General features: G+C 42.1%; 1 protein-coding gene across 1 annotated transcript in view; it reads right to left on the reverse strand.

Moving 5' to 3' along the window:
- dnajb6b (DnaJ heat shock protein family (Hsp40) member B6b) overlaps positions 1 to 23637 on the reverse strand; it is a 170422-nt gene that overhangs the window by 135940 nt on the left and 10845 nt on the right. Inside the window, exons 3-8 of the mRNA XM_038798376.1 lie at positions 19554 to 19663; positions 16893 to 16952; positions 14521 to 14625; positions 9960 to 10079; positions 3194 to 3335; positions 2764 to 2834 (exon numbers count right to left, since the gene is read on the reverse strand). Of these exons, the coding sequence (XP_038654304.1) occupies positions 2764 to 2834; positions 3194 to 3335; positions 9960 to 10079; positions 14521 to 14625; positions 16893 to 16952; positions 19554 to 19663 (608 nt within the window). The remainder of the gene's footprint in view (positions 1 to 2763; positions 2835 to 3193; positions 3336 to 9959; positions 10080 to 14520; positions 14626 to 16892; positions 16953 to 19553; positions 19664 to 23637) is intronic.

Here is a 23637-nt window from a genome sequence, read left to right on the forward strand (position 1 = left end):
GCCATTCTAATCCCGATTCTATTTGATGCTCATCTTTATTTCAACGGTCTAATTTTCCGTACTATTTTTCTACTTCCCGTTACCAGTTTTCCTTCTCTCTGTTCCCATTCCACTGCCAATTTAGTTTGAACCTCTGCAACTGCACTCGCAAATCATCCTGCGAAGGAGGTTGGTCTGGCACCAAGGTGGAACCCCATCCATCTCGTACAGGTTCTACCTTCTGCTGAGCCGGCTTGAATACCTCAAATCTGATGTCCTCCCTCCTACAATTCATCTGCCAGATGTTTAATTGCTCAATCCTATTCCAATGTTCACCAGCATGTGACACTAGAAATAATCCTGAGATTACTTCTTTCAAGATCCTGCTTTTGAATTTGTTTGCTGACTCGCTAAACTCTGCTTTAGGACCTCATCCCTCTTATGTCATTGGTATAATATGAACCACAATCTCTGGCTGTTCACCCTCCGCCAGAAGAAATATCCTGATTAGGTAGATAGAGAAGCTATTTCCATTTGGGGGAAATCTTGAACAAAGAGCATAACATTTAAGTTAGGCTGTTAGGGAGTCATGTCAGGAAGCACTTTGCATGGAAGCATCTTCCCACATGTTGCGGCTAATCAACTGGAAATTTCAAAAGTGAGATTGACTTTTGTTTGGCAAGTTAAGGGAAATGGGACCAATATCAGCAGATAGAATAAGATAAAGATCAACCAGAATCCAACTTAATGGTGGAATAGGCTCAAGGGATTGCAGGCCTACTTCTATTTTGATAGTTTTTGCGTTCTAGAAAAGCAACATTGGGGAAAAGGCGATTAAGTATTTGATCGAAAAGAGGCTTGGAAGGGGAAGAGGTGGCCAAATTTTTAGCATTATATCGTTGAACAGGGAAGGGCATGCATACAATTGAACAAAATCTTCCTAGAGAATTATTGACATTTGGGATATGTTGGCAACTAATTTAGTAGGTGTAGATCTGCCACAAGCACTGAACATTAAGTCTAGACAAAGTGCTTAAGAATAAATATCTCTGCATACAAAAAAGGTATTTGGACACTGGGTAACCATAGCCTAGTCAGTTTAATCTTCCAGACTGGGTTTTTGATTGCCTTCAGGCCTTGGAGGAAATTCACAACTCCAGCCCCCACACCAAAACGGTCAAGTTTTGAAGCGGACTGGGAGCGGCACGTGGCGCAGTGGTTAGCACTGGGATTACGGTGTTGAGGATCTGGGTTTGAATCCCGGCCCTGGGTCACTGTCCGTGAGTGTGGAGTTTGCACATTCTCCCCGTGCCTGTGTGGGTTTCACCCCCACAACCCAAAGATGTGCAGGGTAGGTGGATTGGCCACGCTAAATTGCCCCTTAATTGGAAAAAAAATTGGGTACTCTAAATTTTTTTTTAAAGTTTTGAGGCTGATTTATTGCCTTTCCAAGGAAACTATCGATGGTAGCATTGTTTAGTTGCAACATGACTGAATGAATAGGAGACACTTTATGGACCACTTGATCATTGTTTGTATTGTTTGAAAATACTGAAATTACTAGCCATAGCTAGACATGTTGGCTATGCCAAAACAAACATGACGGGTATTAGGACATGAAATCCGAGTACACATTTTTGCTCCTGGTCTCAGTTGACATCTACGCAATAAAATGATACAAGAAATTGGTTTAAAATACTGGCCACACGTTCATAAAGTCCCCCGAAATCATGTGCCACAGGTATAATAGCTGCTTCTAAGATTATGCAAGTGTTTCCTAAAAAGCCACAACTTAATATGGTATTGAGCAATTGAATGAAAATAGTAAGTCCTTTTGTCCTAAAATAACATTTGAATTTATGACCAAATTAGAAACCTGTCTTTTGAAAATGTTAACTGGTAATCAATCTTTAGTCCATGATAATTTAGTACTTCTGTATTTTATTTTTAAAAAGCAGCAGCAATTATACTCTACACGGAAAGTTTTCCATCGCACTAAGAAAGAAGCAAGCATTTAATGCTAGTGAGACTACTACAAATAAAAATGTGCAAGATTGCAAATAAACTTCAAATCACCACAGACGCAATATATTTTTCCATGCCCTTTAATGGTTGTGCCACAAACATTTCTTTTCACGTCATTTGTTAACAAATAAAGTTTTCATTCTGCCAGCATCAACATGTTACGTTGTTGAGTGATCAGGTTATAACAGCATAAACACCAACAGTTCCCAAAATATCACTGAAGTGGCATACATGCAAAAACTAAACCACAAAAGATGCAAGTTCAAGCAAAAAATGCAAACTATGGTCATTAAATATTCTTAATTATATTTACTAGCAAGTACAAAAGAGAGTTAGAAAATTTTTAACACATTAAATCCTCCCGCAAGTTAGAAGTTAATTTGCATTCATTTAACTAGAAAAATTTGGATTAGAGTGGAATAATCTCTAGATTCAAAAGATAAATGCTCAATGAAAATGGTTACACAAGAAAGTGCATCAATAAATTCATAATACAAAAAGACAACTCAAAAAATCAATACCAGATGGTCCTATTCTGTGGTCCCGTCAAAGTAAACTCCAGGTATGGCATGAACATTGGATTATTGGTGCCATAACAAGCAGCAAAACTATTTTGAACTAAACAATGTAACGCATAATGCAAAGTTCCTTCCAGGATACTCTCAAAAATCTTTTCACCCATGAGTGCTCATCCATTTTCACTTGTTAAATATGAGGGAATAGTTTACTTGTTATCCAATCGTAGTAGCTGCTCCTTACCATTTATTGTTAAAGATTTTAATTGACCATCTTCCTCTACTTCCACTCGTTCTTCACCGTTTTCTACAATCCTGAAAATTAAAAGGCAATATGCAGTTAAACTTCAAAAATGCATTTGTATGATTGAAATATTTAAAGTGGCCATATTGAAATAAAAATAGCCAGCACAATTTTAAGTAGCTTTTCCGAATAAGAGATCAACACTAAAATGAAACAGAAGTTACGACAGAACATACATCTGTTAAAAGAGAGACCTCGTTGGGCTTTAATACCCCACTTTAGCTTTGACTTTAATCATAAAATACATCGCAACTTGACAAAGGGAAGGATTTACTTGTTTCAAAATATTAAAATGCAGTAAATCTATCTAGCCATCTCACAGAATGAGATAATCTTTCTATATAAAACCTTAAATCCATTTTTAAAATACCTCTTCGTGGTGATCTTCCTGCCATTAATAAACTTGGTAGATGTCGATACTGATCGAAAGTTACCCATTCCACCACCTCCAAATGAAGAAGAGGAGAATGATGCCGTTCCAAGATTACCAAATGAACTGAATGAAGAAAAACCTATAGAAACAATGGAGTACACATTTACGTAATGATTATTCCAAAACTATTTAGTTAACACAAGTTCCATTTTACATTGTTATGCACTTAGCTCTCAATATCTACTAGAGTCACCCAAACTGAAAATGTGAAACAATCAGCTTATTTCAGTTAATTAGACAGATTTGCAACAAGAAGCTGGCATCAGTAATGACCAGGAAACAACAGATTGCCATAAAACCCCACCTGGTTCACTATGCCCCAAAGGTAGGAAACCTCATATCCCTACATGGTCTGTTGTATACGAGATTCCAGATCAAGAGAAATATGGTAGACTCAACTGCCCTCCGAATTGGCCTAGCAATCCCACTCAAATTGTTTCAAAATAGCTACCAAAATAAAAAGTATAATACAACTTAACAGATCATTCAGCTTCAATCCAGGCAATGAATGTGTATATAACTGGCAAACCCAGCTCAGATCAACTCTTCCTCATCATTGGGGTGGCATGTGGCACAGTGGATAGCACTGGGACTGGGGTGCGGAGGACCTGGGTTCAAATCCCAGCCCTGGGTCACTATCCATGTGGAGTTTGCACATTCTCCCCATGTCTGCGTGGGTTTCACCCCCACAACCCAAAGATGTGCAGGTAGGTGGATTGGCCACACTAAATTGCCCCTTTATTGGAAAAAATATAATTGGGGTACTCTAAATTTTAAAAACTCTCCATCATTGGAGGACCTGTTGAAAATGGAATGTTGAAAATATCCAGTCTATTGAAGAAACAATGACAAGCAAAATCACAACTTTCAGCCAACATCCCTCAAGTGGCATAAAGGCCCTAGGAGTCCTCAACATTGATCTGCCATCTCATGACAGCAGGTCAAACAGGGGAAAGAAACCTTCTGATTGCCAGCTACTGTTTTTCCCCAGCTGATCAATCACCATGTCAATACATGTCAAGCACCACTGCTGATTACAAGACAGGTGGTGAGAGCTAACAAGAAAAACCTACTTTTGCTCGCTAATCTGTGCTGCAACTGCATCTGTCCATGACAGGGGTGGGCAAACTTTTCCGTGCAAGGGCCACATTCAGAAATTCACAATTTTAAAGGGCCGCATAGTATATTAAGTAAAATAATTACTTCACCCGGTTATGATTCTGGGCGCCTCATATAGAATATAGAACAGTACAGCACAGAACAGGCCCTTCGGCCCTCGACGTTGTGCCGAGCAATGATCACCCTACTCAAGTCAACATATCCACCCTGTACCAGTAAGTAACCCAACAGCCCCCCCCATTAACCTTAAAAAAATAATAAAAAATAAAAAAATGTAAAAAAAAATTTTTTTTTAAATGACTTGGTGAGCCGCATAAAGACCTTTGGCGGGCCGCATGCGGCCCGCGGGCCGTAGTTTGCCCACCCCTGGTCCATGATATTACCTGCAGGAGTGACAATATCATCTTTGTGGACACAAAGTTCTGCCTTCACTCCAAGAACACGGATCATTATGTGTGACACTACCACGATGTTAAAAACAGGACAAATTCAAAACAGGGCAAATTCAGAACAGATTCAAGAAAATTTCTAACCTTATGGCCCAGCATACCTTGCAGCCCAGTACCTTCAAGCTAGCAGACCTACACTGGTTCAATGTGTAGAGCATGCCAGGATATATGCCACACCAAGCATACGCAAAAGAAAGTTGCCAACATGAAGCTACCACACAGGGCCGTATGTCGAAGAGAATCAGTATGCTATATGTTAAGTGATCCCACAACCAAAGGATCAACGCTCCTGCCACATCCAATTGTAAATGCTGGACAATGGGAGGAAGTAGCTCCATGAACAGTCCCACTTTACTCCCACTGGTCGAGCCCAGTAGGTGTGCACAAAAGGCAAAGCTGAAGCATTTGCAACCATTTTCAGCCAGTAGGGGAGAGTGAATGATCCATCTGTCGCCAAGGTCCCTAGCATTATTAAGCCATTTCTGAGAATTCAATCCATTCCAAAGATAAAGAAATGCCTGAATCTACATACAACACCATAAGAAATAAGAGTACAATTAGGCCATTCAGCCCATCAAGTCAGCTCCACCATTCAATCATGGCTGGAATGTGTCTCATCCCCATTCTGCCTTCTCTCGGTAACCCTTGATCCACATATTAATCAAGACCCCATTCATCTTTGACTCAAAGATACTGTGACTTGGCCTCCACAGCCTTCTGTGGCAATAATTTCCACAGATTCACCACCCTCTGGCTGAAGAAATTCACCCTCATCTCAGTTCTAAAGGATTTTCCCCCTCAGGTATGAGGCTGTAGCCTCGGGTTCTAGTCTCTCCTACTGGTGGAATCATCTTCTCCATGTCCATTTTGTCTAGGCCTCTCAGTATTCAGAAAGTTTCAATGAGATCACCCCATATCCTTCTGAACTTCAAGTACAGACCCGAGTCCTCAAATGGTCCTCATGACAAGCCTTCAATCCCGGGATCATTCTTGTGAACTTTCTCTGGGCCACCTCCAAGGCCAACACATCCTTCCTTAGATACACGGCCCAAAACTGCTCATAATGTTTGAAAAGGGGTCTGACCAGAGCTTTGTACAACCTCAGCAGTAATTCCCTATCTTGAATTCTAGCCCTCTTGACATGAATACTAATGTTGCATTTGCCTTCCTAACTGCGGACTGAACCTGTACGTCAACCTTCAGAGAATCCTGAACAAGGACTCCAAAGTCCCTTTGTGCTTCAGATTTCTGAAACCTTTCCCCATTTAGAAAATAGTCAATGCCTCTATTTTTCCTACAAAAGTGCATAATCGCCCACTTTTCCACATTTTATTCCATCTGCCACATTTGCCCACCTTCCTAGCCTGTCCAAGTCCTTCTGCTGCCTCCCACTTCCTCAACATGATTCCTCTACATATCTTTATCCTCAACAAACTTAGCAACAATGCCCTCAGCACCATGTATATGGTGAATAGCTGTAATCCCAACACTTTTACATGTGGAACACCACTAGTCACTGGCTGCCATCCTGAAAAAACCCTTTATCCCCATTCCTGCCTTCTGCCAGTCAACAAATCCTCTATCCATGCCACTAACTTGCCCCTAACCCCATGAGCTCTCATCTAATTTAAGAGCATTCTGCACACCACCTTGTCAAAAGGCCTTCTAGAAATCCAAATGGATTGTCTACTGGTTCTCCTTTGTCTAACTTCCTCAATACCTCCTCAAAGAATTCTAAGAGTTGTCAGGCATGACCACCCCGTGAGGAAGTTGTGCTAACTCAAGCCCTATTTTACTATGCACTTACAAATATTCTGCAATCACATCTTTAATAATGGACTCTAAAATCCTACCAACGACGCAAGTCAGGCTAACCAGTCTATAATTCCCCATCTTTTGTCTCCCTCCCTTCTTAAACAGAGTTGTCACATTAGTCATTTTAAGTCCTCTGGGACCAATCCTGCCTCCAGCGATTCCTGAAAGGTAATCACCAATGCCTTAATCTCCTCCGCTATCTCCTTCAGAACCCAGGGGTGCAGTCTATCCAGTCCAAGTGATTTATCCACCTTCAGACCTTTCCGCTTCCCCAGGACCTTCTCCTTAGTGATGGCCACTACACTCACCTCTACCCGACTCTCAAAGTTCTGGTATGCCAATAGTGTCTTCCACAATGAACACTGATAAGACCATAATACATAGGAGCAGGAGCAAAATTAGGCCATTCGGCCCATTGAGTCTGCTCTGCCATTCAATCATGACTGATATGTTTCTCATTCCCATTTTCCTGCCTTCTTACCATAATCCCCGATTTCCCTTAATCAAGAATCCATCTCTGTCTTAAGGACAGTAATTTAGCTTCCACAGCCTTCTATGGCAAAGAGTTCCAGAGATTCACACCCTCTGGCTGAAGAATTTCCTCCTAATCTCAGCTTTAAAAGGACCGTCCCTTCAGTCCGAGGCAGTGGCCTTGGGTTCTAATTTTTCCTACTAGTGGAAACATCCTCTCCACGGCCACTATATTTTAAAATAAATTTAGAGCATACAATTAAGGGGCAATTTAGCGAGGCCAATCAACCTACTCTGCACATTTTTTTTGGGTTGTGGGGATGAGACTTGAGGAGAACGTGCACACTCCACACGGACAGTGACCCGGGGCCGGGATCAAACCTAGATCATCGCAGGCGTGAGGTAGCACTGCTAACCACTATGCCACTGTGCTCCCCGCACGTCCCCTCTAGTATACCTATAAGTTTCAATTAAGGTTCCCCTCTCATCCTTTTAAACTCCTATGAGTAGAGACCCAGAGTCCTCAACTACTCCTCATATGACAAGCTCTTCATTCAAGGGACCATTCTTGTGAATCTCTTCTGGACCCTTTCCAAGGCCAGCATATCCTTCCTTAGATACAGGACCCAAAACTGCTCACAATACTCAAATAAGGTCTGATCAGAGCCTTATACAGCCTCAGAAGTACATCCATGCTCTTGTATTCTAGTCCTCGACATGAATGCTAACATTGCATTTGCCTTCCCAACTGCTAACTGAACCTGCATGTTAACCTTGAGAATCTTGAACTAAGACTTAAGTTCTTTGTGCTTCTGATTTCCTAAGCCTTTCCCATTTAGAAAATAGTCATTCTTCTTACCAAAGTGCATAATGTCACATGCAAAGTACCTAATTCAGTTCCTCTGCCATTTCTTTGTTACCCATTACTACCTCTCCAGCCTCATTTTCCAGTGGTCCAATGTCCATTCTTGCCTCCGTCTTACTTTACATATATCAAAAAACACCTCTTGAGAAGTCATGGGTCTCAACAGCATCCCAGCTGTAGTACCAAAGACTTGTGTTCCAGAACTAGTCATGCCTCTAACCAAACTGTTGCAATTCATCTAAAGTGATGGAATCTACATGACAAGTGAAAGGCTTCTCAGGTATCACAGTTCACAAAAACAGGACAAATCTAATTTGACCAATTATCACCAACAGTCTACTCAAGTAAAAATATGGAAAAGGTCATTCACAATGCTATCAAGTGATATCTGCTCATCAATAACCTGCTCAAAGTCCATCCAGCAACACCCACATCTCATGTATAAATTGAAAAACAATTAGAAAGCCAAAATTGGATCAAATGACAAAAATTGAAAACCAAGGTTGGTCTCAAGAAGCATAATACAACAAATCTCTGACTTTGGCTGGCTGACAGATATTTTCTTCCATTAAAACGTCCAGGCCCGGCACCGTGCCCCACCAGGCCCGCGCCCCACCAGGCCCGGCACCGCGCCCCGCCACCACGGCCCCACCACCGCGGCCCCACCAGGCACGCCATCGCGCCCCACCAGTGCTCCAGAGTTCCTTTTTGACAAAGAGCAACTGACAAGTCGTTTTGAGGCCTCAAATTCACCGGTATGGGAGTTGTACTAGAATTGTTCGCCTCACTCCGCACCACAAACCAGCTGTCCAGCCAATTGAACATTTTCCACAGATCAGTTTAATCTGACAGATTAAGTACAGAATAGAAAAATGGTGCTCCAACGCACACATGGACACAAGTAGAGACAAAAACTAAACCTAGAAAAATTTGAATTTGCTCAAAATATGCAAAAATAAAATATGTGGAACTAGCGTGGGCAGTATGGTAGCACAAGTGGATAGCACTGTGGCTTCACAGCGCCAGGCTCCCAGGTTCGATTCCCTGCTGGGTCACTGTCTGTGCGGAGTCTGCACTTTCTCCCCGTGTCTGCGTGGGTTTCCTCCGGGTGCTCCGGTTTCCTCCCACAGTCCAAAGACGTGCAGGTTAGGTGGATTGGCCATGATAAATTGCCCTTAGTGACCAAAAAGGTTAAGAGGGGTTATTGGGTTACAGAGATAGGGTGGAAGCAAGGGCTTAAGTGGGTCGGTGCAGACTCGATGGGCCGAATGGCATCCTTCTATGTTCCAATTAGCGAATCTGAAAAATCAGATCAATGAAGTTCACTGTTAGTTCCAAACAGTTTGCTGGGGGGGGGGGGGGGGGGGGGGGGGGGGGGAAAGAGAGGCAAATAGTAGATTCCAAATTGCGAATGAGGCTTACAATGAAAATATTTACCCTCAGCAATGCTATTTAATCGCTTCTCGGCCTTTTGGCTAAGATTGAGCGTAGATTGAGCCTTTTGGCTCAGATCTGGTATGTCTCCTTTCTGGGGACCATGAATTGGATTCAATTTGAATTGTTTTTTGGAGCAGGCAAGGAGCTGGATTAGGGGTTCGCCTCTGTCCACACTCTGAGCCCTGGCTTTGTAACTAAGATAAAGTAATAAAAAAATTTTTTTTAAAGCAATGCTATTTAAAATAGAAAAACAGAAATCCTGGAAAGTCACAAATTAGAAATGTTAATTATCTTTCCACAGATGCTGCCAGACCTGAATATTTCCAACATTGAGTATCCAGTTATTTTGCTTACGTGCTACCGTTTAAAATATACTTGGTCGTCTTTCAATGTTAGCTGTTTGTCCTAAAATCTAGAGCCATTACAGATATTGATTGATACCCTTCATTTCTTAGTTTCAATAAGTTCTACGCACCTGGTTAATAATACAAAGAAATAAATCATAATTCTACTATATATTCATTAATTGACAATATTGAATACTTACCAGGATCAAACGCAGGAAATCCACCAAAAGGAGAAAAGAATGACCCGCCACCGCCCCTGCTTCTTTCAACCCCTCGTCTTCCTCGTCGATTTCCAAAGAAATCCTCAAAGGGATCATCCACTGTTCCAAAACACACAAATTTAATTAAATCATACTATGCGTAAGATACATTAATGAATGGCTCTTGAAATTTAACATAAAAAGTATAAAGTACACCAACTCAAAGCAGTCTCAGGAAATCTTAGCACCTCCACAAGAAGGCTGGATCAGCAAATATCAAGCCTGTGACATCAATATTGTTTGGCCAATACTGAGCAGCAAAGTTGAATGAACAAACTTGCATTTATCATCATGTACCAAGTTGCTCCACAACCATTGGAGTCAGTTTAGATACTAGCATAATGTAGGAAACGAAACAGGTTGTACACAAAGTTCTACAACCACAATGAGAGGAAACCAGCTAATGTTTTACTCATGTTGGGCGAGGGGTAATAATGCTCGCTAGAACAAATGACCTTTCCTGCCACAGTATCTTCTACATTCACTTGAAGGGCAGGCCCTCTTGGTTTAACACCGCATCCAGGATGAGATCTCTGTCAATGCACAACTTTTACAGTAGTGCACTAAAGTGTCAGACTAAAACCTTGATTGTGTTCAAATACTGAAAACGGCTTGAATTTGACTTTGATTCAGGTACTAGTGCTGCTGCTTAGCCAAAGCTGACACCTTAAGATAAAATGAACAGAGCCAAGGGTAGATCTGTGGAAGGATCAACAATATGATGTTTGAGTTAGAAGAGATGTCATTGTTGCAGATGGTTTGACAGCTCATCAATTGGATGAGCAAGAGAATGAACAGACGGAAACAGGGAATAGACTTCCAGAAAGAGCGTGATATCATTTGTAATAGTTTGGTGGGAGTTACTAAATCCAAGATTTCCCATCTACCAAGTGGGAAAGTTTTCTATCCAGCACCGACCAAATGGACTAAATGGTCTGTTCCTATTTATCAGGGAATTTCAATTAAAACGATTAATCAGATGCTGAAAATCCTTCTAAATTTTAAGAATTTAGAATTCCACATCTAAGTACCTTCAATTTCATGTTAAAATGTATTCTCAGAATTTTTTATTGAAATTAGTTGACAATTCAAGGAGCATGTTACCATGCACTCCAGAAACCAAGAAAAGTTGCCATGCAGCCAAAGTATAAAAACAAGGCTAAAAACCCCCAAGAGCATTGTCGGGATTGAGATCACCAAAAGTTCTCCCCTGGAGGTGATCAGTCATTGATCCAATTGGCCTGCAACCAACTTGATCTGTCAAACAAAGAGACAATTCTTTTAAACTTAAATAATGGAGAAAGATTAAAGTTTTTGGCAATAAAGCGGTTGGATTTGTGGGGGAAGCTATGTCAATTGTGATTTCCAGTCCCTTATTGTTAAATGGTGAAATTTTCAGACAGGAGATTAAGATATTGACACAATGAGCTAGAGGAAACGGGTAAATCAGAGAACGAGATCACCAAGGATCGACTTAGCATGTAGTAGGGAAATTAAAGATTTAAAACCTTGGATCAAAGCAATAGCCTGCAGCAAAAGTTCAGCAAAAGCAGCCACAGAGTAGATGGCAAGCTCACTCACAAAGTCACAGTTAATGAAAGCCATATGGTTTATGGCATAGCTGGCTCAACTGCAGTCAGGAGGAAAGGATAAAGCAATTGGAGTCAGGAAAGTGAGAGCTACAAAACAAAAAGGTAGTAACAGGGAGACAGTGGTGAACTACTTTAAAGAAATAAATCATGGAGTAATGGCGAGAAACATCAGTGTACTGAATTAATGTTTCACAGTTGATGGAATATCAACACAAATAAAATGATCTGAAAGAATGCAAGTGTGCAGAGGAGAACGCAGAGAGGGCCAAGAGGGAGGTAGAAAATGAGAACCCTGTATTTAAGGTTTTTTTGAAATGAGTCACATGGGGTCACAGAGTCATCAGCTTTGCCAAGTTCAGGTAGGGAACTGAGAAAACAGCCAAGTATGACAGAGAGCAGTTTTAGTTTGATAGGACCAGAAAATGCAGGTAACAATCCCGCAACTCAATTTGGCAATTGTCAAGCCACCCCTCGTCCAGGCCCCAGATCTTCCAAGTGCAATCTCAATGTTGGCTCATATGAAACAGGAGAAATACTTGGTTGACCAATGTAACCATTGCATCTTAAAGTACAAATGGGGTTTCCCATATTAACCAAGTAGTTGACATGGTGAAGATATCCCAAAGTTGCTTCATCTTCAGCTGCCCTGAAGCCAGAGATATAGAATAGTTTAAAGAACAATTCCGTGAGGGGGAGGGATTGGAGAACATAAGAAATGCAATTCTGTGGGCTATAGGGCATACAGAGAGGGGTCCATAAGAAAGTGAACAATATGAAACAATCACAAAAACAGAGGCATTCACAAACCTTTATGGATTGGGTCATGTGTGGACATGGATCAAAATATACTTGATGGGGAGCCTACAAATATTGATTGTCAATGCTGATATCAAAGTCTTCCATTTAAGACTCAGTTCAGTGCCTAATGGCTTGAAAAGGGATCAAACTGAACCGGTGTTGAGGATGATCCTCATACTTAAGCGTCAGGAGAGGTTATGGGACAGGGAAGACAAAAACATGGGATTACATGAAGCCAAAGGACTCCCTATGGAAGATCCCTGGGGTAAGCAATAAATTCCAGGCGGGGAAGACAAAGACCCGAGTGTCACTATTGCAAGGGAGTTGGACATTTTGTAAAAACCCAAGAATGGAGCACAGGAAAAGTCCCAGTCTATATGATCCTTGGATGTGATGGAAACATTAGTAAGGGCACTGCAGCAGATGATAGTATCAGGGATTATATATACACACAGCTACCAGAAAAGATCCAGAATTTCATGAGAGGGGCCATGCCCAAACCTGGAGAAGTATGATGAATGGGGCCAACTTTGTCAATGCCAGGGTAGAGGGAGAAAATTGGGTCTACCCATATTGGATATGGGTAGGCACCCTGAACAATGGCCTTGCAGGACCTAATTTGTACTGAAGAGATTTTCTGGAATAGTGTGCAGTTTGGTCTCCTTATCAGAGGAGTGCAGTAAAGGTTTACCAAATGGATTCCTGTGATGTCCAGACTGACATACAAGGAGAGATTTAATCAGTTAGGATTATATTCACTGGAGATCAGAAGAATTAGGAGGGGGTCACATAGAAAGTTACAAAATTCTAACAGGACAGGGTAAATGTAGGAAGGATCTTCTCAATGGTGTTTGTGGGGGATATCAAGAGTCACAGTCTGAGGATACGGGCTAGATTATTTAGGACTGAGACAAGGAGAAATTTATTCACCCAGAGAGTGGTGAGCATGTGGAATTCGCTACCACAGAAAGTAGTTGAGGCCACAGCATTGTATGTTTTTAGGGAGTTAGATATAGCTCTTGGAGTTAACGGGATCAAAGGATATGAAAGGGGGGGGGGGGGGGGGGGGAAAGAGAACAAAGGCTGGAACAGGTTATTGAGTTGGATGATCAGTAATGATCACAATGAATGGCGGAGCAGGTTTGAAGGGTCGAATGGCCTACTCCTGTTGTAGACAAGGCTAGTCCCGTGGTGTACGTAGCTCAATTACCCAAATACCAATGCAGGCTTCAACGGGGAGATAAGGGCAGGAAAGTAGCTGAAAGACCGGAAACTCTATATATTGAGATTATGAAGAATGAGAACACAAGACCGCTGAGGCCTGCCCATAATGTGGCAAGAGCCTTCAGATCTCGCTGGTCAGACGTCAGGAAAAATCCTGAGATGGGTGACGGATGATCAAGAAGCCCACCCCATGTGCCAATACCTGCCAATGGCATGGGACCACAATCTCACGTGGCTTCCCCCCTTTCCTTGGTTAGTCAAAAACGAAGACAGGGAATAATACATGTTGGAGCAGGCAGTGTCAGTTTTGTTTCTGGTCTTAGATCTTGAAGATAAGTTTTCTTCAAGTGTCTGATGGAAGTGACAAATCAGTTTTTGACTATTTTGCATTCTTGTCTAAACACAAATAAAGTCGTTGAAATGTATAATATACAACAATGAGTATAGTTCAATATTTCGCTGTAGGAAATTCATGCATTAGCGGAATATCACTACATTTTTAAAAAATCCTTGGTGGCACAAGGATGTCTTCCCTCAAATTGAAGATGAGGGTACAAAAGCTAATGGTTATTTTGTTGGACTAATAATGGAGAATCTTGGACAAAAAGACGAGTTCAAATCCTACCAAGGCTATTCGCAAATTGCAATTCAGTTTTTTTTTAAATCTAGAAGCAAGCAGCTATCCTGCAAGGAAGGAAATCAACCATTCTTAAAATACTTGACTCGACTAGCCCTCTGAAGTTGTCCAGCAAGTCACTCGGTTGTCGCATCAAATTCTCAGGAAAAAAAAAAGGATGGGCAACATATGCCATTCAACCCATGCTGTCCATTCTCAAGCTGTGTGCAAAGAAAAGGACACCAGAGTTTCATCTCAGTACAATACTTACTGAAGAAATCTGCGAAGGGATCCCTGCCTCCAAAGAATTCCCTGAAAACGTCTTCAGGGTTGCGGAATGTGAAGCCATAGTTGAAGCCTTCACCATAATGACCACCTAAATCCAGGGATTTGGGAGAGGGAGGGAAAGAGAAACACAACAAAAATGTCAATTCTACAGTGTTTAGAAATCATTCCATCCATTAAACATCACCAGCTATTCCAGAGCTTGAATCTCCATTTCAGACAGCCTTTCAGAATGTGTTTTAATCGAGCCTTTGATGCTCAAAGGATTTCTGTAAAGATGAACACATAACGAATGGAACCCCATTAAAGTATGACAAGAAAGAGCTTGGCAATTTTAATTCAGCACACTACACCACAAATAGAATAAACTGGATCCAAGCTCAAGGCTCAACTGACATTTCACAGACTCGCAAGTTATCACCGTCAGACAGGCATTGGAAAAACTTTGTGGGAAGCGAATGTGTTTGAACTCAAGTTTGCATTTGAATCTCGTACACCATATTAATACCAATTGACATTGAAGAGGTCTGAATTTTAAATGTCATATATTACATTTATTTGGAGTACCAGTCTCAATTCCAACCATTGCCTGGAAAAATAGTGCTTCAAACCAAACTCTGCTCAAAACCACAAGCAATTTGATCAGTACTAACCCATGTAAAATTGAACCACATCACACCCATTCAAATCTATTCCTGTTCTATGAGCAATTATATCTCAGGTAAACATGTTTGAAATTTTGCTAAGCTCATTAACCTATCAAACTCTCAGTTTACATTCAGTCACCCAGTTACCATCCACATACCCCAACAGTTTAAAAATATGACCAGAATATTAGCAACAGAATTACAATTTTTTGTGCTTCCTTGGCAGGATTTCTTGACACCTTCCAGCAAGCAGCAGAGCCCATTAAAAATGTCTGTGAAGTCAGCTAATTTCACCCAGGGATTGAGATGGACAAGTGCAGCGCACTTGGCCATGGAGGGAAATAAATCAATGGCATTTCCATTATCAAGCTGTGACTCATTGGAAGGAATAAAAACTTTGCTTTCCACCTCATCCTCTCACCCAAAAGGTTTCACTATCGCCAATGGCTAGAAAAGGTCAATTTGCTATTATGACCCACCAAACAAAACTACCTTGTACATTTCTGCACCCGCTTATCAAAATAAGGGTTATTGTCAGCAGTGGCATTAAAATAAGTCAGACGAAAGTCCTCAAAAGGTACTGATAATATCTGCACAAGTGGCTCATCATCTAAAGACATAAAACAGGCTCCATCTGGTATGTATTCCTGCGGCATGGAACCACAGACACAAACAATTAAGACCTCTTGGGAGCAAAAAACTTTGGTAAAACTCTTCGTCACCATGCAAATCGCAAAACAGATAACAAATCATATTCAACATTTTTATAATTGCGGATGGATTAAACAATAGTGCTCTTATAGCAACTTAGATTCCCCCACCTCAGCAGTTATTCCTCCAAAGCACAAAGCATATGATCCAGAAAATGCTGTTATCTGGAGGAAAATGGGATAACTGAAGCAGCTTGAAAAACCAGAGTTTGTTCAGTTACTTCCCTGGCTTGACAAGCAGCTTGCACTTACTACCTCACACAATATTGGCCCATGGCCCAGGATTTGGAGTAAGAATGATGTTGAGTCTATCAACTCTCACCATTGAGTAAAATCAGAAAGAAACTACCAACGTCCATTCAAGCAGTTAGATGGAAATCAGGAAGCTATCTAATTTGCCACGAGCCCCAAAATCTGATTTGCTACAAGCCTCAAAAACTTCACTGCACTTATTCCTTGTTGTCAAGTGGCTTCAGTAAGAAGTCTTACAACACCAGGTTAAAGTCAGGTGAGGAAGGAGCAGTGCTCCGAAAGCGAGTGTTTGAAACAAGCATGCTGGACTTTAACCTGGTGTTGTAAAACTTCTTACTGTGCTCACCCCAGTATAACGCCAGCATCTCCACATCATGGCTACCGTCAAGTGACTTGGCACCGAAATACATGCAAGCATGTGATGTTACGCCAGAGAAAAGTTATTCGAGTACAAGTGAATTGGTGACAACATTAGTCCCAATGACTAAGAAACAACCTCAAACTGAAAGTTATTTTTCAGAGTCTAATCATTTCAGATTTTAATTATGGTTATCAATTTAAAATGTTAATTAAAATGTTTTATTTTTTATTTGTCTCAATCCCATTTTTTATCCCCCTGCACGGGTTGTGTTGAATTAAATATTTTGAATTAGGGGTTCGTTTGAATTCAATTCCAGTCTACCTCTGGTTCAGAAAGTGTTACTCTGATCAAATGTTCAACCATTTTAAAACTAAGGCAGTTTACTTACCTCCACCAGTATTGGCCAATCCTTCTTTCCCATATCGGTCATAAATATTGCGTTTTGAAGCTGTGTTAAAAAAAGTGTAAATTTTAAGACAGTATTTATTGGTAGGGCTGTCTAATTTACTATCAACTATTCTATAAAATGAATTTTTCTTTTTTACAGCAATCTAATTGCTTTAAAAACAGCTCTTTTAACTGCTCTGAATGTTCAGAAATGATTTTTTTTAGGTTATAACAAGTAAATAAAGTGCACTACACTCTACTTCGGAATAGTTCACCAGACCTCCAGTGGCCAAATAACTTCTTTTTTTTTAAATGGCTACCGTTGCGTGGATTGTGATCGGTCTGTTTTATTTTTCAAAGAAACTCTAAGACAGGGCATCACGTTTGGCCCAAAGAAAAATGAACATGTAATTGATAGAGCTTAGAAATCCCACAACCAATGGATCAGATCAAAACTCGGAGCCCTGTCAAATCCTGTCATACAACGTACTGGACAATCAACAACCAGAGAAAAAACAGACATTCCCACTGATGGGGGAGCCTAGAACTACAGTACAAAAGGATGAAGCATCTTCAATCAGTTCAGTCAGAAGTGAAAAATGCATCTCTGCCTCCTCCAGAGGCCCCTAGCATCTCAGATTTGCAATGCAGAACAATGCCAGCAGCGCCGGTTCAATTCCCGTACCAGCCTCCCCGAACAAGTGCCGGAATGTGGCGACTAGGGGCTTTTCACAGTAACTTCATTGAAGCCTACTTGTGACAATAAGTGATTATGGGGCTGGTTTAGCACAGGGCTAAATCTCTGGCTTTGAAAGCAGACCAAGGCAGGCCAGCAGCACGGTTCATTTCCCGTACCAGCCTCCCAAACAGGCGCCGTAATGTGGCGACTAGGGGCTTTTCACAGTAACTTCATTTGAAGGCTACTTGTGACAATAAGTGATTTTCATTTCATTTTTCACTTCAATAACATTCAGGCTTGGGCTGAAAAGTCATAAGTAACAATCATTCCGCACAAATAGCAAGCAATGTCCATCTCCAAGAGAATCAAACCATCTCCCTTTACCATTGCAGAATCCACAACTATCAATATTCTGGGAAGCCACCAGGGACCAGAAACTGAATTGGACCATCCATAAAAATACATCAACTGGAAGAACAGGTCAGATGTCGTGTAGTGTGGAGAGTTACTCACCTCCAAACCTGTCCATCATCTACAAGGCACAATAATTTTTAATTTGCCTGAATAAGTGCAGCTTTAACATGGAAGTTGCTCCACACCATCCAAGACAAAGAAGCCTGCTTAATTGACACCCATCTACTGTATGGAAGAACTTGGCAACACAACCAAGTCGCAAAAGTGATTACAATAAAATCAAAGAGATAAAGCTTTTAGTGTGATAAAGCATGGTGCAACTTACAAGCTTATGCAAAATCAAGTTTTCCTTGGCATATAGATTCATTAATGATTTTATATAATTTATGATATTGCGTCCAATTAGCCCCTTTAATTCATTTCTGTACATCACCAATAGGCTATATTGGTGGTTTGTATTTGAATAGCATTTCCATGTGATTTTCCAAATATAAGTATTAAGATATTCATTCATGCCACTTTATGCTTTAAAATGTATCAATTTAATTCGGTAAGCAGGTGTTTAAAATTACCAATTGGGCCTCAAAAATATTACAGTATTGGTATCCTGCTGGTAAGCAATAATAAGTCAAAGTGAGCATTTAAAGCACTGGTTCATTTTGATAGCCAATCTAATGAAGAACTCAACTGGAATTATAAATTGAGCATACGAATTTGGTTGTTCTTGCCTAGCTGTATTCAAGCATTTTCAAATACATTTCTGAATCAAAAGCTCATGTGTTTCAGATGTCAGAGTCCCAACTGCCAAAGTGAATCGTCTTTGCCTGGCTCAAGGAAGGCTTCCGAACAAGAGGAAAGACAAAGGAAGAGCTTTAAAGACACCCTGAAGGCTTTCCTCAAGAAATGCAACATATGCGTCAATGCCAGGGACGCATTGCTCAGAAGAAACCTACTTGGAGGAACCTCCTGAATGATGGGACACAATTCTTTGCGGACACCTGACAGCAAGAGGGAGCCTGAGAAAGGAATACCAGTAATCTCCTGGAAACACCTGCAAGTGTGCAGTCAGTGTAGCTCTAGGGTCAGGCTCTTCAGCCATGCAAGAGCCCACAGAACACATTACCAGTAACACTTTTAGGTGGATAATCATACTTATTAGCGATTGGTCTGATAGCGGTTGATCTGATAACCAAAGGAGTTTAAAAATATTGTATGCAAGTAACATTTTGCAATTCAGGGCATTACAAGAGTTTGAAGGGAACAAAATCAATGCGTCAGTTAAAGAGGCTGGCATTTACTTTCCTATTTTCTCATTTGGTTATTTATTGCCGAATTAAAGACAGTCAAATCCCACATTGCAAATTACATCCAGCAGGGACTAACAAAAGCAGCTGGATAATGGTCGGCAACTAACAATCCAAATATGAGGCAAGGAATAGCCTAACAACTAAGGTTTGAGGAAAAGTTAACCAACAGGTTGTGAAGAATAAATGTCCTGAAGAGAGAGCTTGAAGTATATAATCACAGGAAGCACAGTAACAGTAGCGTTTCATATCTAACTATACTTACAATCAGAAAGAACTTCATATGCTTCTGACAGTTGTTTAAATTTCGACTCTGCCTCTTCCTTATTGTCAGGATTCTTATCAGGATGCCATTTCAGTGCCTGTTTGCGATATCTTTAAAAAAAGCAATAATCAATTCATATCTTGGCTTGCTTTCAAGTAATTGAGTTAGATAATTCGTAAGGTACATAGATCTATATAGAATTAAAATATATAAGCTCTTCGTACTACTTGTGCACTTAACCGATTCATCAATAAAATCTAATTCACAAAACAGAATAATTTTGGCACCCAAATTCTACATTTTGAATCAGGATTTCCTGGCAACCGAATAGCCATTTTTACACCAGTTAAAAAAAAAATCTTAGAATATGCTGAAGAAATATAGATTTAGGATTGTTCTATGAAGCAGTGTCCAAGTAGATTTTAAGATGAAAGCAGATTGAAAATTGTTAGTCACAGCAGCCTACTGCAGGTGCCTTATGCAGTAAGATACATCAAGCAGTGGAATGTATTGCATGTCACGTTTCTCTCATTGTAGCCTTTTCTATTAAAAGATGCAGTAATCCACGGGAGGCAGGAGTTCCGTCACCACACCAATATTTATTTACAATAACGATATTACAGGAGCAGCTACAAACAGTGTTGCTAGCAGTCCAGTCAACTTAAGACCGCTCACAAAGCCTACACAGGTGATTATATGGGCCCCCTCAATGAGCTATCACTGAGGGAGCTCATACTCCAATTGGCCAACCAATAAAGCCAATTGGAGTTCATTACAACCCTTCCCCCCCCCCCCCCAAGGTCCGAGGAATTCCTGCCAGCTGGCATTCCTCGGAGCTTCTTCCTGCTCCTCATGTCTGGGTCTGTCACCTCTGTGTCGTCCGCCGGGTCGTTCTCCGAAGTGGGCGGGCTGTACCTGATAGGTGCCCGTCTTTTCCTCGACGACCTCCTTGGAAGTTGTTCTTCCTCCTCCCCGGGGGGAGGTGTCGCGGCGGCCTCGTCGAGTGTGTCCATCTCCGACTCTGATGACTGGATGGCGGGGTCTGGAGAAATTGTTCGGGGCTGGGGTGTGGGTATCCTTTCCGTCTGGGCTATCCCTGCTTGAGGCGGTCCTGCTTCGGCTGCCTCCAGGTGTGGTTCCGCTGCCCTTATTTGGTCTAGGTGTTTCTTCAGCACCTCACCTCCTATTGAAACCTCATAGGATATGGGTCCTGTTTGGGACTCTACCGTGCCTTTTACCCACGTTGGTCCATTCCCATAATTCTTGACCAAAACCGGTGCCCCCACCTGGAAATGTCTCTGCTGCTGACTATTATCATGCCCCCTGCGTTGGGCCTCCTGTTGTTTCTCCACTTTCCCTGTTAAATTTGGGAAAAGGAGACTCAGCCTCGTTCGCAGCCGCCTTCCAATTAAGAGTTCAGCTAGCGGTATGCCCGTTGTGGAATGCGGTGTGGTCCTGTAATCAAACAGCCACGGGAGAGCTTTGTGTCTATTGATGCTGCCGGCTGCTTCTCGAGTCCCGCTTTAAGTGTCTGGACCGCTCTCTCTGCCAGGCCGTTGGTCACTGGATGGTAAGGGGCCGTTTTGATGTGACGGACTCCGTTTTCCTTTGGGAATTTTCCAAATTCCCCACTTGTGAATGCCGTTCCGTTGTCTGACACCAATACCTCCGGAAATCCATGTGTTGCAAACGAGGCCCTGAGCTTTTCAATTGTCGATGCTGTGCTTGCCGTGTTTACCCGGTGGACGTCCAACCATTTGGAGTGGGCGTCCACTATCACCAAAAACATTGAGCCCATGAAAGGGCCGGCGTGGTCAATATGCAGGCGGGTCCACGGTCTGCCTGGCAATTCCCACGGGTGCAATGGCGCCGCTGGTGGCACTCTTTGCCCCTGTTGGCACTCCTGGCACCGACGTACCAAGGCTGCTATGTCTGTGTCCAAACCTGGCCACCAAACGTAGCTTCGAGCTAGCATCTTCATTTTAGACACCCCTGGGTGTCCGTGATGTAACTCAGTTAAGATTGCCTGACGGCCCTGAGCTGGGACGATTACCCAGGCTCCGCATAATAGGATACCGTCTTCTACGGTTATTTGGTCCCTTCTGCTCCAGTATGGGTGCATCTGGGGCTCCACTGGTCTTTCCAGTTCCCCCGTTAGCAGTAAATGCTTCATCTTGGCTAAAACTGGGTCTTTTTGCGTCCACAACCGAATATGTTGTGCGTCTACTGGTAAGGTGTCCAAAAAATTTAGTCATTACTGTCTACTCTACTTTTGGTATTTGCGGCGGAGTGTCCGGGAGGGGAAGTCTGCTCAAAGCATCTGCATGTGTTACTCGCATTCCCGGTCTGTGCTCCAGAACGTATCTATATGCCGCCAGTAGCAACGCCCAGCGTTGGATTCTAGCTGATGCAATCGGGGGTATTGACTTGTCTTCTTTTAATAACCCTAATAACGGCTTATGGTTCGTCACTATGGTGTATTTCCGCCCGTACAGATACTGGTGAAATTTTTTTTTACTGCGGATATCACCGCCAGTCCTTCCTTCTCGATTTGGGCGTACTTCCTCTGAGCCATCGCCAAGGTCCTCGAAGCATAGGCCGTTCTTCCCCATTCCTTCCTCTATGGGCTAAGACGGCTCCTACCCCGTAGGGGGATGCATCACAAGTGACCACCAACTACTTCCTTGGGTCATAATGCTCTTGGACATTTTCGGATGACAGCTGTTCCTTAATGTCCCTAAATGCTCGGTTTTGGCGGGTGGACCATTTCCATTCTTGCCCCTTTTTTAGTAGCTGGTGGAAGGGTTCTAGGATGGATGCCCTATTTTCAATAAATTTTCCATAATAGGTTACCAACCCTAGAAATGATCGTAACTCCTGGACCGTGGTGGGAGCTGGGCTTCTTTTATTGCCCTTACTCTGTCTTCTAATGGATGCAAGCCTGACTCGTCTACTTTATATCCCAGGTACATCACTTGTGGGGCCAGAAAAACACATTTTTCCCTTTTTAGCCGTACGCCTGCCTTTGCGAAACACCCGAGCACTCCCTCCAGGTCCCTTAAGTGTTCCCTGTTTGTCCTACCCGTGATTAAGACATCGTCCAAATAAATCGCCACCTGCGGTAGTCCCTGCAGAATATTTTCCATCATACGCTGGAATATAGCGCAGGCTGATGACACTCCAAAAGGTAGCCTAGTATAACGAAAAAGGCCCTTCAGGGTGTTGATCATAGCGAACTTCTGGGAGCCCTTGTCCAGTTTTAACTGCAGGTAGGCGTGGCTCATATCTAGTTTCGTGAACAAAAGCCCACCTGCCAATTTGGCATATAGGTCGTCTATCTTCGGGATTGGGTATTTGTCCAGCAGTGCGTATTTGTTTACTGTCTGTTTGAAATCTCCACAGAGACGTATCGAGCCGTCTGGCTTCAAAATTGGTACCACCGGCGCTGCCCATTCCGAAAACTGTACTGGTCTGATAATGCCGTCGCGCCGTAACCTTTCTATTTCGTCATCTACTTTCTTCCATAATGCAAAAGGTACCGGCCTGGCCGTACAAAATTTCGGAAGGGCTTCTGGGTCCACGTGCAAAGTTGCTTTGGCGCCTATGATTTCCCCCAAACCTTCCTGGAAGACCTCTGGGTATTTTTTGGAGTACTCCACTCAACTGTCCGCTTCCACTCTGGAAAATTTTCATCCAATCTAATTTTAGGTCTTTCAGCCAGCTCCGTCCAATTAAGCTCGGTCCGGAGCCCTCTACTATCGTCAACGGTAATCTGAGCAATTGTTTCTTATATTCAACAGGTACATGAGTCGTGCCTAGAACTTCCAGGGGTTCCCCCCTGTAGGTTTTAAGTTTCGTCGATGTTTTTGTTAGGGTTAGTGGCTGGAGTCCATCTTTGATTTTTCTAAATGCTGCCACTCCTGGCAAGTGGATCAATAACGAGGTCATGGATTAAGATCTGGGAGTGGAAAGGAGAACTTTTCCCACTCATTGTCAGAATGACACTACCTGAAATGCAGATTCCATGAATAATTTAAAAGTACCTGTTTAATTCCCTTTTATAAGGAACTTGTATTGTTACAGA

This window comes from Scyliorhinus canicula, chromosome 5 (assembly GCF_902713615.1).
Source record: "Scyliorhinus canicula chromosome 5, sScyCan1.1, whole genome shotgun sequence".
NCBI lineage: Eukaryota > Metazoa > Chordata > Chondrichthyes > Carcharhiniformes > Scyliorhinidae > Scyliorhinus > Scyliorhinus canicula.